Raw genomic sequence first — 17,037 nt, forward strand, 5'->3', positions numbered from 1 at the left:
TGCACCAGTTTCTATATTTTCCAACTGCTAAACTTGTAAAGTGATCCTCAAGTAAAGCGTTCCTTTCATTGAGTTTGCACTATATGAAACTTCAGCGCTCCTCCAATCGAGTTTGCGCTATATGAACCTTTTCCACTGCATGTGATTCAGTGGATAGACCAACTCTATGGCAGTAGTTCCCTGCTCTAGGGATTCCAAGTGGTCTATTGCGGCTTTTAGTGTCTTTCTAATCTTCAACATGGTGTAAAATGATATTGGGGAGAGTTCAGGGCCTGTCTATCCTTATCTTTATACTAAATAGTTTAACACAAGTTTGCATGTTGGCTCCCTTATTGTTTTCTCTTTACCTTTCTGATTTCTCATGTCATCTCCAAGAAGGGAAAATTATCTCCCCCACCGCCAAGATGATGATGAGTTTTGTAGAGCGCACAAATGGCGAAATGGCGTCTTGGGGCTATGTGATCTGAGCGGGTAGCATTTCAGAAAAAGGTTCTATGAGTCAATGCAAACATCAGCTGTGAACTAAACAAAAGATGTTCTGAGGTGTTCAAACACATTTGAGGGGGTTGCATAGTTACACACAGGTGCACTTTTCAAAGATCAATATTGTGAAAACATTTTTTTAGTTTTTAGTGTGATGGAAAGAGCCCAGACATACAATTGGTATCTGGTTGATGAAAGGCTGGAAAGGATTAATAATTATACCTCCTTGGGTAGACGCTTCTATGGTAACAAAGTATAAGTTGCACACTACAAATCTGTGCAACAAAGAACTTTCTAATGCTAATTCCATGCAGGTTTTATATTGTTCTATATGGAGAAGACATTTTGAAAACTTAATTAAAATGTATAAAACAAAAATGTTTGCATCACTGATCTACACTTTAGAGAATAATCTATCGGAGGTTGGTCATTTTTATATAAATCTGAAGTGAAGATTTTATGAAAAATTTGCTCATTAAATTCTATGCCCCTGGAGGGTACAGCCGAAGAAATATGGAGGCCAGGCCTTCTCTTATCTCGTCCCGTACTGTGGTGAATTCAATTCAGTTCTATTGCTACTCTGGAGATTAGCTTAGCTCCTTGGCTTGCAGGCCTGTGCACCTGTCACATAGTGACTTTTAACCGACTTTGTGTGCTCTGTTTTAGTCCATTTGTTCTATTATTTCTTTTAAGATGGCTGCCATTATTCATAGTTAGAGAAATGGTTTGATTTTACATCTCATGTTTATTGTAAGATGGTAGGGGTTTTTGTATTCACAACTCTCATCTTCACAATTATACTTATTTTACTGTTCATTATCCTAATCATTGCAGCTCATAGCTCATAGATTGCAGTATTTTCAATGAACCTATTGAAAACTCTCCTGCTTCTCTGCCATTGCCTGTGTGTGACTGAGACTTGGTGTTAACATGAGAAAAGTATAACTTCCATTCCTTCACAACTCCCCTCAGATGTTGCAATCTAGAGTCCATGAGTAAGGCTGCCAGAAATCACCTTTTACTGTTTGAGTTTTTGGTGAGGTACTGTTTGTAAGCCGGGGGGTTGGGCTGATAGTTGCGACTTGTTGTAGGAGTGGCTTATTTTCCTACAAACAAAAGTGATGTCATCCCTAAACCAGCAGTCTAGCTTAGGAGTCAGAGTCCAATCACGACAGTTGGAACAAACTTCTCCTGTACATTTCAGCCTGCCCAGATCCATTGCACTTCAAGAAGCACCTCAAATCCTGGCTTTTTTAGGGATCCCTCACAGGCTTTTTCCTTCTTCTGGGCTGCGCTCCAGCGCCGTGACACCCTTTCGGGGGTGAGATATGCGCTATATCAAATGTCCTTGCCATAACATCTTTGTCAGTACAGTTAGTAAGACTGGAGCTCGGCATTGTGAGCAAATTTGTGCAGTCCATAGCCAACATTATTCTATAGGGTTTTTCATGCTCCGTCTCCGAGATTCCTCCTAAAGGAACACAACAGCTTCACACCACAGGCACTCGCCACTTCCACCACCGACATGATCAGCAACAACTCACCCCCCCAACCTACTACTCACCTGGACCCCTACCAACGACGAAGAAACCGAAAAAACTATGAATTCCATCCACTCAGGCTCCCCCTTGGACTCCTGCTCCCACCGCATTTTCAACAAACCAGCCGAACCATCGCCCCCAAGCTTTGCGTCGTTATCAACAGCTCTTTTGATGCCGCCACCTTTCCAGACTCCTGGAAGCACACACAATTCACCGCTCTCCTGAAAAATCCCAAAGCAGACCCTGATGACCTCACCATCTACCGCTCAATATCGCTTCTCCCCTTCCCTGTCAAGGTCGCTGAAAAACTAGTGAACACCTGCCTGTCTCCCTTCCTACAGGAAAGCAACACACTCGACACCTCCCAGTCTGGATTCCGCAAGAACCACAGCACTGACACCGCCCTCATCGCATGTACTGACGACATCAGAACCAGAGTCGACATGGGCGAGACTGTCGCACTCATCCTCCTGGACCTCTCCGCTGCCGCCGATACTGTCTGCCACCAAATACTCCGCACACGCCTCCACAACGAAGGAATTCGACACAAGGCCCTAGACTGGCTTGCCTCCTTCCTCGCCGAAAGAACCCAGAAGGTCCACCTCCCCTTTCCCCTCCACAGCCACCAAGATCGTCTCCGGGGTCCCCCAAGGGTCCGCCCTCAGCCCCACCCTTTTCAACGTTTACATGGCCCCTCTCGCCAACATCCTCTGGCCACACGGAATCACCATCATATCCTACGTCGACGACACCCAGCTCGTCATCTCCCTCACCCGAAACCCTACCACCGGCAAAACCAACCTCCATGCCGAACTCCTTGACACTGCCAAATGGATGACAGCAAACCACCGCAAGCTAAACTCCAACAAAACCGAAATCATCATCTTCGGCCCCAAGAAAACTATATTGGACAACTCCTGGTGCCCCACCACCCTAGGATCTCCACCAGCGCCCACAACCCACGCACGCAACCTCAGCATCATCTTGGACTCTTCCCTCTCCATGACCCATCAAATCACCGCCATCAACTCCTCCTGCTTCAACACCCTCCACATGATGCGAAAAATCTTCAAATGGATTCCCACAGAGACCAGAAAGACCATCACCCATACACTCATCAGCAGCAGTCTAGACTACGGAGACGCCCTCTACGCCGGCACCACAGTCAAGCTCAAGCGAAAAGTCCAGAGGATCCAGAACGCAGCAGCCTGCCTCGTCCTGGACCTCCCACGCCATGAGCACATCTCTTAACACCTCAGATCCATTCACTGGCTTCCGATCGACAAGAGGATCACCTTCAAAATCCTCATCCACGCATACAAATCTCTCCACAACACTGGAGCAACGTACCTCAACGAAAGAGTGAACTTCCACACTCCCACTCGCCCCCTCTGCTCCGCCGACCTTGCACTCGCCACTGTCCCCCGCATCCAACGCGCCACCACCGGAGGCAGATCTTTCTCCTACCTCGCCTCCAAAACCTGGAATTCCCTCCCCCCCCAACCTCTGCAGGACTCAGAACCTCCTGCTCTTCAGAAAACAGCTCAAGACATGGCTTGTCGAACAGTAAATCGCACTCCTCCCATTCCCCCCTCCTCCTCCCACCCTCCAGCGCCTTGAGACCCTTACGGGTGAGTAGCGCGCTCTATAAATTTTTTGATTGATTGATTGATTGAAAGGTAGAAATAATGCAAAGCATCCACAAGTTACTCAGTTTTTGTGATAAACCTTAATAGAGATATGGAGTACTCTGAGTTTAATATTGAATATCTTAAAGGATGGTTGCAAGGGCATCTCCAACTGTTTATTAGAGCCCAGACTTTGCAACTCAGTCACACGCTAGATATGGGTCACAGTGTTTCCTGGAAATTGATTTCCTACAAAACCTCCCTAATAAATTGACATGTTTTTAAGGTGTATATATATTTTTTAATGATTTTAGCCATTTTCTAAGTTTACTTGTGGTTCATAATGTATTGTGAACACTTTGAATATTGTGACTTTGATTTTACTTTTTTTAAGTTGATGATTGTAGGCCTCATGTGAGGTCAATAACAATGTAAAAAACAACCAGTGACAGTAGGCAACCTTATTATCAATTATCTTATTATATTAACAATATAAGTACTATACTGCTGCCCAGTTTGTTTCATGCAACGTACCACAGGGATTTGGGAATAAAAGAAATCAGATACTTCCCAAATGGGAGAAAAAAAACATTTTTAAATTGGGGAGAGCATATCAACAACATGTGGTTTGATTGTAAAGCCATTAAAAGCGAATTTTCTGAGTGTACTACTGTCTTGGGTTTCCTAGGCTTGCGCAAACACGTGGTTTGTACCTTTATGCATAGGAACAGATCGCATAGATTTCATTGGTCTGATCTGCATGGACTAGGTCATGCAGAGAATCTAATAAACATACCTCAGTTTACTGATGGCTCCACTGACTACTGTCTTAGGCTGGAATACATCAGATACAAAGTACAATTATTTGACTTACTCCATCTAATGTAGGGTGCTGTAATGAGGGCGGGACCGTCAAGCACCCCATGAGATCATTATTGCAAAATGTATCAGACATTATTATAGGTGCCCCTTCTCCTGAATGAAGTTTCAATTGACTTGGGATTCTCATTTCAAATGTGTGGGTAATGATCGGATCTTTTTGGCTCACTGGTTCAGAAAATCGAAGTATGAACAACGCATCACTGTTTTAAGAAATTCTTCACAGATATGACTTCAAGCCAGGTGCACAGTATATTACTGTTTGATTTGGGGCCTGAATAATGTCCGAAATATCCTTGCTATTTTCGTAATTTGGTGCATATTCGCTGGTTCTGTCCCAAAATTGAAACAATACTTGGATGAAGTGAAGCAGATTTGTGGCATAGTGTTAAAGGTGTGTACAAATTGTCTTCCTAAGAGAACTACTCTGCATGGCGACTGGAGGCTGAGCAAATATAATGCAATGCAGTTGTATCAGATGTTGAGATTTACTGATTTAATTATTCTGTATGGGCATGGATGAACCCGAAGCGCCTCTGTTGATAGCAGAGTTGATCAGATTGTGCTTGACTTGAAAAAGTAAAACACCCAAGATCTAGAGTAGTGTGGGAAGACTGGCAAGAACAGGAAGCACCCATTGTTGAATTTACCTTTGAGGCTACTTAACTGACCAAGGATCCCATACTAGTACTACAACCCCGGCACTGGTTTTTGTATGTTCTCACTGGTATGAAAGGTGATGTGTATTTGAGTTTTCACCCGGACGTAGGTTATTACTTTTACTATATATCATTAACTCACATAATTTGGGGTATGTGACGCTCAGTATTTTCTCCAGTGTTGACCACTACGTAAGATGTCAGACATTCAGTGACTTTAGAACTTATTTGTAAAATTATTTGAGGTTCAGGGACACCCTAAATGTTAAATTTTCTTACTTATGTGAGAAAAGAGACTTTTTTTAACCAGCGGTCCATAGTGGTTGCGGGGATGTTCCTCCTGTACTCAGAAAGGCTTTTTGATCAGTTATTCCCCTTGCGTAGCATTTATGCTTGTAAAGAGTTGATGACAGAGAAGAGTTGACAACTCTGGTATCAAATCTATTGCTCTTTTTTTACCGGTGGGGTCTTACTTACTCACTGAAATGCAAACTATGTTTCACGGAAACTGAGGTGTCACAAGCAAGGCCCTGCTCAATTGTTTGATGGTGACAATGGTGTTATATTTGCACTCTTATGTTAGAATATTATGATGTTTCCAGTCACTGTTTACAAATAACAATGTAGCAGTAGTATTAGTGCTATGTGTTTTGCCTGTTGTTAAAAACATAATAAAGTACAAACCACTTAAAAACAATACTAACATTGCTTGTGCTAAGACACTACCCAGTGGAGCATGTAGGCATCCATCTATTAACATATCCTGATCACAAATCATGGTATCTCCTATGGCCGTATGAGCACCATCTTGCACAGATTACTGGTGCATGTATGGTTTATGCTATGACCCTCCTGTTTGCCTGTTGCCTGGAGAGTATCCCTGGAAGGATTCCAGGCCTGCAGACACAGGGCCTGAAGACTTGTCAGCAACTGTGGGAGTCGCAGGCAGCTGCTGCGCCAGGCTCACACCCACCCTCATACTTCAGTATGAGGGAACAGGAAAAGGTTTGGGCCCATTATTTCCCAGGAAAGATGGAAAAACGAATCAATATTCCCAGGTCTACATGTGTTCCTCATTCCAGGGGGAGTAACTTAAAATCCTCATTAAATAATAAGGAAATGCCGACCGGAATTGTTAATTTCAGCCCATATGTTTTGGAGCTACCAGGGAATTCGGGATGAGCGTCATAACACACAACAGAGTATGTTCTATACTTTGCCCAGGCCACCAGGTGTTCAGGAGTGAGTCTGGTATGGACTGACATTGACCAAGCCCCACCAGACTCTTTTAGCTCCTCATTATGGGTATAGATATAGTCCATAGAAATCGCCATTATTTCAAGTGCTGGAATTTTCTTTACTGGAGGTCCAAGTAATTCGGGACCAGGGAAATCATGATTGTGGGATTGAGGGAAATAATGTGGGAATTGGTGTTTCCATGCCAATTCTTACATGTTTCTCCCAAAGTTTAACATAGAGATGTTGGCTACTTCTGCAGCCGAAATCACTGTGTGAAACATGCATAACTTGTAATTTCGATGGCTATTTTAAAGGCTACTCATAATGAGGGCCACAGAGTTGAACATGACATGGACTGACTCTGCTCCAGTCCTATTGAATTTTCAGAGGAAGCCTGGCAGACCCAGCTCTAATATTCTGGTTTTGAGAGGGCCATGAAGGAGCATGCGTATGCCATGCGGAAGCATGAAGGAGTTGGCAAAAAATCACAAAAAGTTTAGGCAGGAGGACTTCAAACGTTTTTGCTCTGAGCCCACCTTCTCAAAATACTATGAAGTCGGGCCCCCTCCAAAACTTTATGGAAAGACTTGGGGGCATGGGAGGGAAAGGACTGAGCTCAGTAAGTGGGGCTTTTGAGATAATTTCAATGGTACTTTTTCATTAGCTCATAATCCACACTAAATTTGAGACTTATAAAAGAGGAAATAATACTACTACTCCCATAAATTGGGGTCTTGTGACTCCTTCACTCTTCAGTGTCCCAACGCAGCTGCACCTTCTGTACTGTTGATAGCTGTAGTCCTGAGTAGCGGGCTACCCCCTCTACCTCTTTTTACTCCTTTCCCACCAATCCTGGCCATCAGTTCAACCTTGAAACACTCTCTTCCCTTTTCAGAAAAAATGAACTCCAGTGTTTCCCGCTTTTTTTGCAGCAAGGGTACCCTCAACCCTAATGCTCTCACTCTCATGCCTCTGTTGTAAAGTAAGAGTCATAATTGTGATGCAGCGGGCCCTTCAGACTTCTGGGCCCCACTGTCACTACACCTGCCTCACCAATGAGAGCTTCTGCCTTGCAAAGCGGGCAATCTCCTCTTCTTCTTGGTAAAACAAACCCATACATCTTTCTGTCACCACTCTGAAGACTGACTTAAGTGTCTTCTCTGCTTCAATGTTCTGCTCTCTTGGGCCATTGATCCGATGCCCAAAGCAACACTGACATGGCAAGGGTACACTGAGCCCTAATACAAGCAAGGAGTGATAGTACAATAGCCGTAAAAAAGGTTTAGTTGGGCCCTGACACCAACAGGCCCCAGTAGAAATGCACCTGCAACACCAATGATACTTACTCCTCTGCCCACTCCACTGGGCCGTCACTCCTTGGCATGAGGCCAAAAGCGGATTGTCTACCTCTTTGTGTAAAAAACAGGGGGAAAATGCACACATCTTACTGCTTTGTTGCTTAGGACCCTACACATCAAGGGTGATCTGGACCGCAATACTAACAAGGAACATGGGCCTCCACTCCTCTTTGTCCTAGTAACACTTCCACAATTAGGCTACAGTCCCCCTCCTGCACGCCATTGCCCCAGTGCCAATGCACCTGCTGCATTAATGGTAGTGATGGCTCTTTAAAAAAATGATCCTGCATTTCTCAACACCACCTTCAGGCAATCTCTTTGAGGAAATGGGAAAGCTGTCTCTGCCCATTTGTGAACAAATTAAATCCCACATAGTGCCCTCTTCTCTGGGCCATCTCTTTGACTCTATCTATCCATTGATTTTGCTCCTTTCTGCTTTCTCCTTGGACATTACTCTGAACTCACAGAAGATCAGGGCTCTCAATATGACAATTTTGGCCTCTTCCCTTTCATCCCCTCTACTCACCTGAAAAGACAGCTGTACATAAACTGGGGTCAAATTTGGCCAGCTCTATGGGGATCAAAATGCCCATGTGAGTATTCATACTTTTTGGTAAAAACAACCATCCCTGAATTGTTATTGGGAAATTAGAGGTACCTCTATGTGGGAGTGAAAGGTGGAAGGGTCTAAAGTGCTTTAATTTACGAAGTCACTTGATGCATCACAATGTCAAAGATTTTTTATTTTTAGAGTTACTGTAAAGATGCTGAGTTTTGAAAAGTGTCTTTTTAATGGACTTCTAAAAATGTCTGCACTAGGTACACTCTGGTTAGCTACTACTAATATGTATTCATTGGAAGCACTTGTTTTACGTATACATAAAATTATTGTGTGACAGTCTTTCTTATAATGTGTGCAATACAATTTTAAAATGATGACTTACATATTCACAGTGCTTTCTGTTACAGGCTGGATATTCATAGCAATAGAAATACGCAAGTCACTTTTCCGTGCTGCACCAACCAGGATTCAATTCTGTGACCCTCTGGAGTCATAAACAAACATCTGTAGCGATCGCATTAACCAACTGACATTTCATAATGTAAAAGAGTGCATTTCCCACCAATTAGTTTAATTTGCATTTATTTTTCATTTAAGGTGTGTGCATTATGTATATGCAATTGCTGTGAAGATGAAAAAACTAGAAAATACTTATAAAATAGTTTGTTGTTTTTAGCCATGAGTTTGACCCCGCTATCACAGCGCAAGGTGTCACGGTTGCTATTTTTTTTATGCACTTCACCTGCTGCATGTCAAACGCGTGAAAGATAAACAAAGTTGTGCTGTCAGGCATTCTTAATTTACAAGTGATTGTTGGGGCTTTTGCGCCTGAGCGCCTCTCCTAGTAATGCCGCCACTGCCCCCCAGGGGGCGTGCCCCCAGTTTAAAGACCTCTGTTTTAGGCAGATTTGCTTCAGACACTGTTTAGACATATTGACGAAGCAAGTGTTACAGATCGTTTCTAATCTAGTGTAGAGGGCCATTAACCATGAGCAGTCCCCAGGACCAGTTTGTACTGCAGTCTGGGCTCCTGGCCACACGGGTACAGACCATGCCCTGTGTTCTTTGTCCAATGAGCGCCACCTTCAGGTCATACCAACGGCTGCTGGGAGCAGGGAACTGCTCACCAGGCTTGGACTCTGGACGTTTCTTGTGTCCTGTACCCAGTGCCCAATAGGCATAGCCATGCCCATCAGTTATTTCAGACAAGGGTATTTGTACAACAGGATATGTTTGAATTGTTTGAGCTGTGAATTCTGAGGTGCTGTGGTACGATACATAATCACAAATTGAGACCCACACTCACATTATAAAACTGGCGGATGGGTAAACCACAAACGTTTCCACTTTGGTTTCACATCACTCCCATTCTACTCCCAGCACTTTGATGTCCTTTGGGACATCCGTCTGCAGGAAATCGTATTCCTCACTCGGGGCTGCAGGCACTGGGCGACTGGAGAGAAACACAACAGCAATCACCAGAGAAGTTGCATGTTTTCTGCTTGCCGCTGTCAGAAGTCCTACCCAGCAGTCATGTAAATTTATAGGAATATACAGTGTTCTTTAGTGAACCTGACACGAGGAAGCAACATTTCCTTTGTTCACTTTTCATTTATTTTTCATATACCGCCGCAAGTTAGGAATCAACCCCATACCAAGGACCGTGTATTCAATTTTTCCACATCTTCATTTACTTGTCTCGATAAGGAATCATCTTTTTCATATTCTTTTCGTCCTCTCACTGTTGTTTCTCTGCACTTTCATATGACAGGAGTGTGCAGCCTCTTTTATTGTAGCGGGAGTGTCTCTGAATACCGTACTCTTCATTTGTACTTTTGGGGATGGATGTGGTAGCATTGCCTTTCATCCCTGCTGGTGTCACAACTGCCCCCAGGCTCCTACAGTGAAACTAAGCACTGCTTGTTACTGTGAAACTTAAACTGAGGGTGTGGCTGCAGACCTCTGCGAAACATTAAAAAAGAAGATTAAGGTGGCTCCCTTTCCCTCCAGCCCCTCATCTAGAACCAGGGTTGCAGCCTGGTATAACCTGATTCTTTCCCAGCCCTAATGCTGTCACAAAAGAAACAAAACTGAAACGTCAAACTCGCACTAGTCCTGTCAGCCGATCAGACTTGAGTCCCACATGTGTTAGACTTTGCTCCCAATCCAGCATAATAGCACATGGATGTGTGCAAATATTAGAGTGGTCAGGAGTCCTGGATCTGCTGGAAGAGTCCCGGTTTTGATGTCCCAGCAGTTTCACTGAATAAAAGAACATGTACCTGATTTTTAGAGAGTCTCGTGCCCCCTTCATGTCTACCCCCTCATTTGTTTCCACGTTTTTTAGGGCCAAGCCTGCGAGTGCATGCGCTAGCACATGTCTCACTTGCAAGACTGTTGTGTTCAGTAAAGGGCTTGGAGCCCGCCTGTCACATACCATTTGTTGGTTTGCGTGGCACTCGTCTTTACAGCCTCGTAATTCGTCAAGGCGTGTCTGGCATCATTTCCCTTTCTCTGTGTGAAGCAGGGATCAAGCACTAATTGGTGCAACTTAATTAGTGCCCATCCACTGCTCCCGACCTGATCGAGGTACTATTTGTTCTTTTTAACTAATAGTGCCCCACAAAGAGAAGGCTCGTGATTGGCAAAAACAAACAAAATTGCAACGTTTTATTTTTTTGAAGCTAACTTTTTTTATTTTGCCAAGTCGTCTTTTCTCTGTTTCCATGCATGTTTTCTTTTGTTTTTGCTCGTGGGTGCTGTGTCAAAAGATGATAATTGTTCTAAATATGCAAGACCTATTCCATTGCAAATGCTTGTTTTATTTTTTGCATTGAACTCGAACCAAATGTTAATAAGGCCGACTCTTTGATGTCATTCTGGAAAAGGTTTAAACACTATTCTTAACTCAATGACCATCTGTATACTGAGAACATGCTTTCTAGAGGAAATAAAGCACAGTTTTATTACAAGACAGGAACACAGAGGGAGGCAAGCTTTGATGTGTTCTAGTGCAGGATTAGTTACCAGCCTTTTCAGAAATCAGTTTAGGAAACACAGACGAAACTCTTTAAAAAGTCTGTCTTTTGAGTCACTCTGTGCCCATTGGTGGCTGGGAAATTGCAGTCCAGTTCTAGATTTATGAAATGTCTCAGTTTTTGATTTTCAAATTATGGTAACTATGGCAAATATTGCCTGACCCATTGAGTGTGCCTTTGTCTCCATGACAACTGGATGTAAAATGGTAGACTGGGGTGATGGCTTGAAGCTGGACAGTTGAGTTTTTCTGCTACAAGGAGAGGGCCCACCACACTCCAGCTCTGGCGCTAAACAAGGATGGCGAAGGATCTGGATGCACTGGTGCTTTATTAACACCAGCGCGATGACACAGCCAACTCCTATCATACTCCTGCTCTGACTCTGCAGGGAAGAGTCACTGGTGGACTTTACAGAGAGAAGCCATGGGTGCAGTAAAAGGGTGGGCATGTGAGGCCACTGCTCCAGGGATGGGGCACAGGCAAAGGAGGATCTTGGGTTGTGGATAGAAGAGGTTTTGCACGATCAATGGTGGCCATGGCATTGGTTGGTGCAGATCGGGTGACCAACCATCCTGCATTTTTCTGGTTTGTCCTTCAATCATAATCCTGCCCAGCTGCCCGCTCATGGATCCCTTGGAACAGCCATTTTGGTTCCCATCCAATCTGGCCCTCTCAAAGGACTAGCAGCGCTCACTCTTTCAGCTCTTCATGAGCTGTAAAAGAAGTGCCTGTTGCTGGCAGGGAGGGAGCATCTGGAGAAGAAGCGGGGATCCTGCTTCAGGAGCGCATCCATCTGTTGAGATGCAAACAGACATGAATCTGCAAATGAAACCCATGCTGAGACCCTGCGCCAGGAATTTACTACTGTGTTGTAGGCCGTGCACACTTTAGGTGAAGCAGCCTAGTTCCCCACTGAAGCAGGTCCCGTGGCAGGTGGTGTTATTCGCAATACCCAGCTGAGGTAAAGCTTTTGAGATGGTTGGATTTAAGTGAGGGGGATTTAGAATGAAGCCCCCAAAAAAGCTAAACCCGACCCCCACCCCGTTCCACAACAAATATATTCCGATGCCTGTGTGTGCGCGATGTGTCTCCACCACCAAAGTGTCCTGCCAAGTGATAGTGGGAAGTTGACTACTCCAGGTGCAAATGTGCCAGCGCAGAGAGAAGTGGGGATTCATTGCATTGCAATTGCAGTTATAGAGCAGGAGCTACAGGGACAGAAGAGCTCAGAGGAAACAGGGAGGAGGGCGGAGGCCGAAGACAACGACAGGCGTCCAAGCTGCGGCACAGTGGAGGCGCTGAGGACGGAGACAGGGGTGAGGAAGCATACGGAAGTGAAGAAGGCTGGACCCGCCTCTGGGAGACAGGGGAGGCAGAAGCGTAGAGAGATGATGATGCAGGGAGATTTCAAAGGTTTTTGATAAAGAGGCTGCTGGGTGAGGGCATTGGGGAAGAGCGACAAATGCTGCTGGCAATGAGATCCAGTGTTCACAGGCATATGTTGAGGTTGCAAAAGAGGTTCAGGCTGGGGTGGCTTGGGGACACTTTCATTCGAGAGGCCGTGTTAAAAATGAATACAGACGACTGTATGTACATTTCTGCTTAAGAAACAGGTCTGAACCTTTGCAAAATCCTAAAACCTTAACATATGGCAGCTTCTTCTCTGGAGAAGGTGGCAACCCTACTCCTGGAGCAGGAGAGACAGGGCTGGATCCTAGTTACCCCTTCTGCCCCATCGCCCGGCTCCCCGAGTCTGCTCCTCACCTGTGCAGCCTGTGGGAGGCGGAGAAGCCCATGGAGGCCGAGGCGTCCGTGACTCTCGCTCTGGGCCGCGCGCTGCTCACGGCGGCAGGGAACTCGCTTGCTTTGTGCGGCATGGCTGTGTTTGTAGGGGGCTGCTCGCGGTTTGTCTGAGGGCTTGTGGTATAACGGGCTCTTTAAATATTCACTGACACGTAGCCGTGGCCACAACGACCGTTCTGTCTCGCACCCCTCCCTCCAGCCTCCTCACATGCCCCCATCATGTGCAAGCCTCGAGTGAACATTTCATGCCTCTGGATGTACCGAGTCTCCCTAGGGTGACGAGAGCTGCTGTCACATGCTGACCACGACAGTGCTGGCTGCCTGCGCCGACACCAGCCGGTGAGGCGAGCTACAATTCGTCCCTCCATCTAAAACAAGCATTGGCAAATCCAATAGGTCGCGCCTATACAAGAGCTATTGGCTTTGTTCTGTCTGTTCAGCACAGTTAAAAGTTATTGGTGTGACGTATCAGAGTGGAACAGTATAGTAGAGTAGAGTTGAGTAGGAGTAGTAGAAGGTCATAGAGTTGTATAGAGGGGAGTAGAGTTCAGTGGTCAGTGACAAAAAATGTGGAGTGGGGTGGGATAGGGTGGAGTATGTTGGAGTGGACTGAGGTAGTGGTGTAGATTGGAGTAGAGTGGGGTGGATTGAGTGGAGTGGGGTGGATCGGTATACAGTAGATTGGATTGGAGTGGGGTGGAATAAATGGGGTGAAGTGGATGGGATTGGAGTGGGATAGATTAGATGGGGGGCTTGGATTGGAGTGATTGGGGTGGGGTGGATTGAATTGGGGTGGGGTGAATTGGACTGAGGTGGAGTGGGATGATTTAGATTGAATTGAAGTGGGGTGGATTGGATTCATTGGATTGGAGTGGGTTAAATTGGAGAGGGGTGGATTGGATTGCAGTGGGGTGGATTGGATTGCAGTGGGGTGGATTGGACTGGAGTGGGATGGATTGAAGTAAGGTGGACTAAACTGGGATGGTTGGGGTGAATTGGAATAGAGTGGGCGAATTGGAGAAGAGTGGGCGAATTGGAGTAGAGTGTGGTGGATTGGAGTGAGTGCGGTTGATTGAAGTGGGTTGGAGTGGTTTGTAGTATGGTGGGCTGCTGTGGGATGAACTGGGTAGGAGTGGGGTGGGGTGTGTTGGATAGGGATGGATTGGAGAGGGTTAGATTGCATTGAGGTGAGGTGGATTGGAATGTGGTGGGGTGGAGTGGACGGATTGGTGTGGGGCGGAGTGAACTGGGATGGGTGGGGTGGGGTGGATTGGAGTAGAGTAGAGTGGGTTGGGTTGGAGTGGGATGGATTGGAGTGTGGTGGAGTGGACTGGATTGAAATGGGGTGGATTGGGGTGGGGCAGGCTGGAGGGAGTGGAGTGGATTGGATTGGATTGGATTGAACTTGGGTGGGGTGAATTGGAGTAGGGTGGAATGGATTGGAGTGGGGTAGATTGGAGTGTGCTGGATTGGAATGGGATGGATTGGAGTGGGGTCGGGGTGGACTTGATTGGGGTGAATCAGATTTGGGGGGAGTGAAGTGAGGTGGATTGCATTGGGTGGGGTGGATTGGATTGGTGTGGGGTGGATTGATTGGAGAGAGGTGGACTGTATTGAAGTGAAATGAGGTGGATTAAGGTGGTTTGGAGTGGGGGGTTTGGACTGGAGTAGGGTTGATTAGTGTGGACTGGAGTGGGGTGGATTAAAGTGGACTGCATTGGAGTGGGATAGACTCGACTGGAGTGGTGTGGGTGGATTGGATTGGAATGAGGTGGATTGGGTAGTCGTGGACCTGATTGGGGTGGGTTGGATTGGAGTAGGGTGGATTGGAGTGGGGTGGGATGGATTGGAGTGAGGTGGGTTGGATTGGAGTGGGCTGGATTAGAGTGGGGTGTTTTGGTCTGGAGTGGGGTGGATTGGACTTGAGTGCGGTGGGGTGAGGTGTATGGGACTGGAGTGGGGTAGATTGGACTGATCTGGATTGAAGTGGATTGGATCTGTGTGGAGCGGACTGGATTGTAGAGGGGTGGATTGTGGAGGACTGGAGTGGGGTGGATTGGATTGGGGTGAGGTGGATTGGAGTGGGGCAGATTGTTTTGGATTGGAGTGGGATGTTTGGTATCGGAGTGGCCAGGGTGGTGTGGGGCAGGTTGGGGTGGGACACATTGTTTTAGATTAATGTGGGCAAATTGGAGAGGGGCATTGAAATGGATTGGAATGGGGCAGGTAGTTTTGGATTGGAGTGGGGCATACTGGAGTGGGACAGGGTGTTTTGGATAGGGGTGGGGCGGATAGTATTAGTGTGGATGGGAGTGGGGTGGATTGGGTTGGTGTGGGGTGGATTAAATAGGAGTGGGACTGGGGTGAATTAGGATGGACTGGGGTGGATTGGATTGGGGTGAGGTGGATTGGATTGGAGTAGGACATGTGGTTTTGAACTGGAGTTGGGAAGATTTGAGTGGGGTAGATTGGAGTGGTACAGATTGTTTTGGGTTGGAGTGGCTTGGATTGGAGCAGATTGGTTTGGATAGGGGTTGGGCAGATTCGAGTGGGGCAGATTGTTTTGGATTGTAGTGGGGCAGATGGTCTTGGACTGCAGTGGGGAGATCGGAGTGGGGCAGATTGTTTTGGATTGGAGTGTAGAAGATTGAAGTGGGACATATTGTTTTGGATTGGGGCAGAGTGGAGTGGAGCATATTGTTTTAGATTGGATTGGGGCATACTGTTTGGAATTGGAGTGAGGCAGATTGTTTTGGAGTGGTGCAGATTGTTTCAGATTAGAGTTGGGCAAGTTGAAGTGGGGCATATTAGATTACGTGAGTTGGGAGGTTTGGAGGGGGGTGGGTTGAAGTTGATTAGATTGGGGTGACTGGTATGGATTGGTGTGGGGTGGATTGGTGTGAGGTGAAGTGGGGTGGATTGTAGTGGGGCGATTGGAGTAGGGTGGATTGGGGTGTGCTTCACAATTATGTGTTAAAGCATCATTTCAGAAATTACACATAATAAAGAAACAATGTCACTCTGCAAAATTTTAAACAAGATAATCATCAACTTTTGCGAAGAGATCTCACAAGCAAAAACAAAAGAAACCATGTGTGGAAAGTGAGAAAAGATCTCTTGGCAAAATAAAAGGTAGGTATGAAATAAATTTAGCAATTTTGTTTGTCCTGCTTGGCACCTTTTTGCCTGTCACACGCCTTATGTTTGCAGGGTACTAGAAGCTAAAAAGAACAAAATAGTACCTCAATCATGTCGGGAGCAGTGGAGGGGCACTGTTTAAGTTGAATCGATCAGTACTTGGTCCCTGCTGCACAGCAGAACAGAAATTATGCTTGCCCTGCAGTGACGAATTACAAGGCTGTACCGAAGAGTGCCATGCAGGTCAACAAATGGTAAGCAACAGGCAGGCTCCAAGCCCTTTATGGTACACAACAGTCTCACAAGCGAGACGCATGCGCTAGCGCATGCACTCACATCCTCAAGCATAAAAACTCTGATCTCTGTACGTCATCCAACCCCTGTAGTGAACATAGATCATAAGACCAAGGAGACAGCCCTCCATAAGAAAATACCCTTGTTCCTCTAACCAGTTCACCAAACCCCAAGAGATGACCCCTGTCTTTTACTCCCTGCACAGCATGTGCTCTAAAGATGATCTCTGCCTCCTACTCTTGGCACAGCAAACCCCGTGGGCAGACCCTTCGCTTTCTACTGCCTGCACATCGTTCCCCTCAAAGATGACACTGCTTTCAACTCCTTGCACAGCATGGCCTTACGCAGGGTCAGATTGGGAAGGTGGCAGTCGGGCATTGGGCCGGTGTCTCAGGGTCACATGTGGGATGGTTTT

General features: G+C 46.0%; 1 protein-coding gene across 1 annotated transcript in view; it reads right to left on the reverse strand.

The window, feature by feature from the left end:
• The window catches only part of LOC138284448 (6-pyruvoyl tetrahydrobiopterin synthase-like), a 62,687-nt gene extending 49,318 nt beyond the window's left edge, over positions 1-13,369 (reverse strand). The window contains exon 1 of the mRNA XM_069223214.1: positions 13,152-13,369. Within this exon, the coding sequence (XP_069079315.1) occupies positions 13,152-13,264 (113 nt within the window). The 5' untranslated portion in view covers positions 13,265-13,369. The remainder of the gene's footprint in view (positions 1-13,151) is intronic.
• Positions 13,370-17,037: the final 3,668 nt, after the last annotated feature.

The sequence above is a fragment of the Pleurodeles waltl genome, chromosome 3_1 (assembly GCF_031143425.1).
Source record: "Pleurodeles waltl isolate 20211129_DDA chromosome 3_1, aPleWal1.hap1.20221129, whole genome shotgun sequence".
NCBI classification, from domain to species: Eukaryota; Metazoa; Chordata; class Amphibia; order Caudata; family Salamandridae; genus Pleurodeles; species Pleurodeles waltl.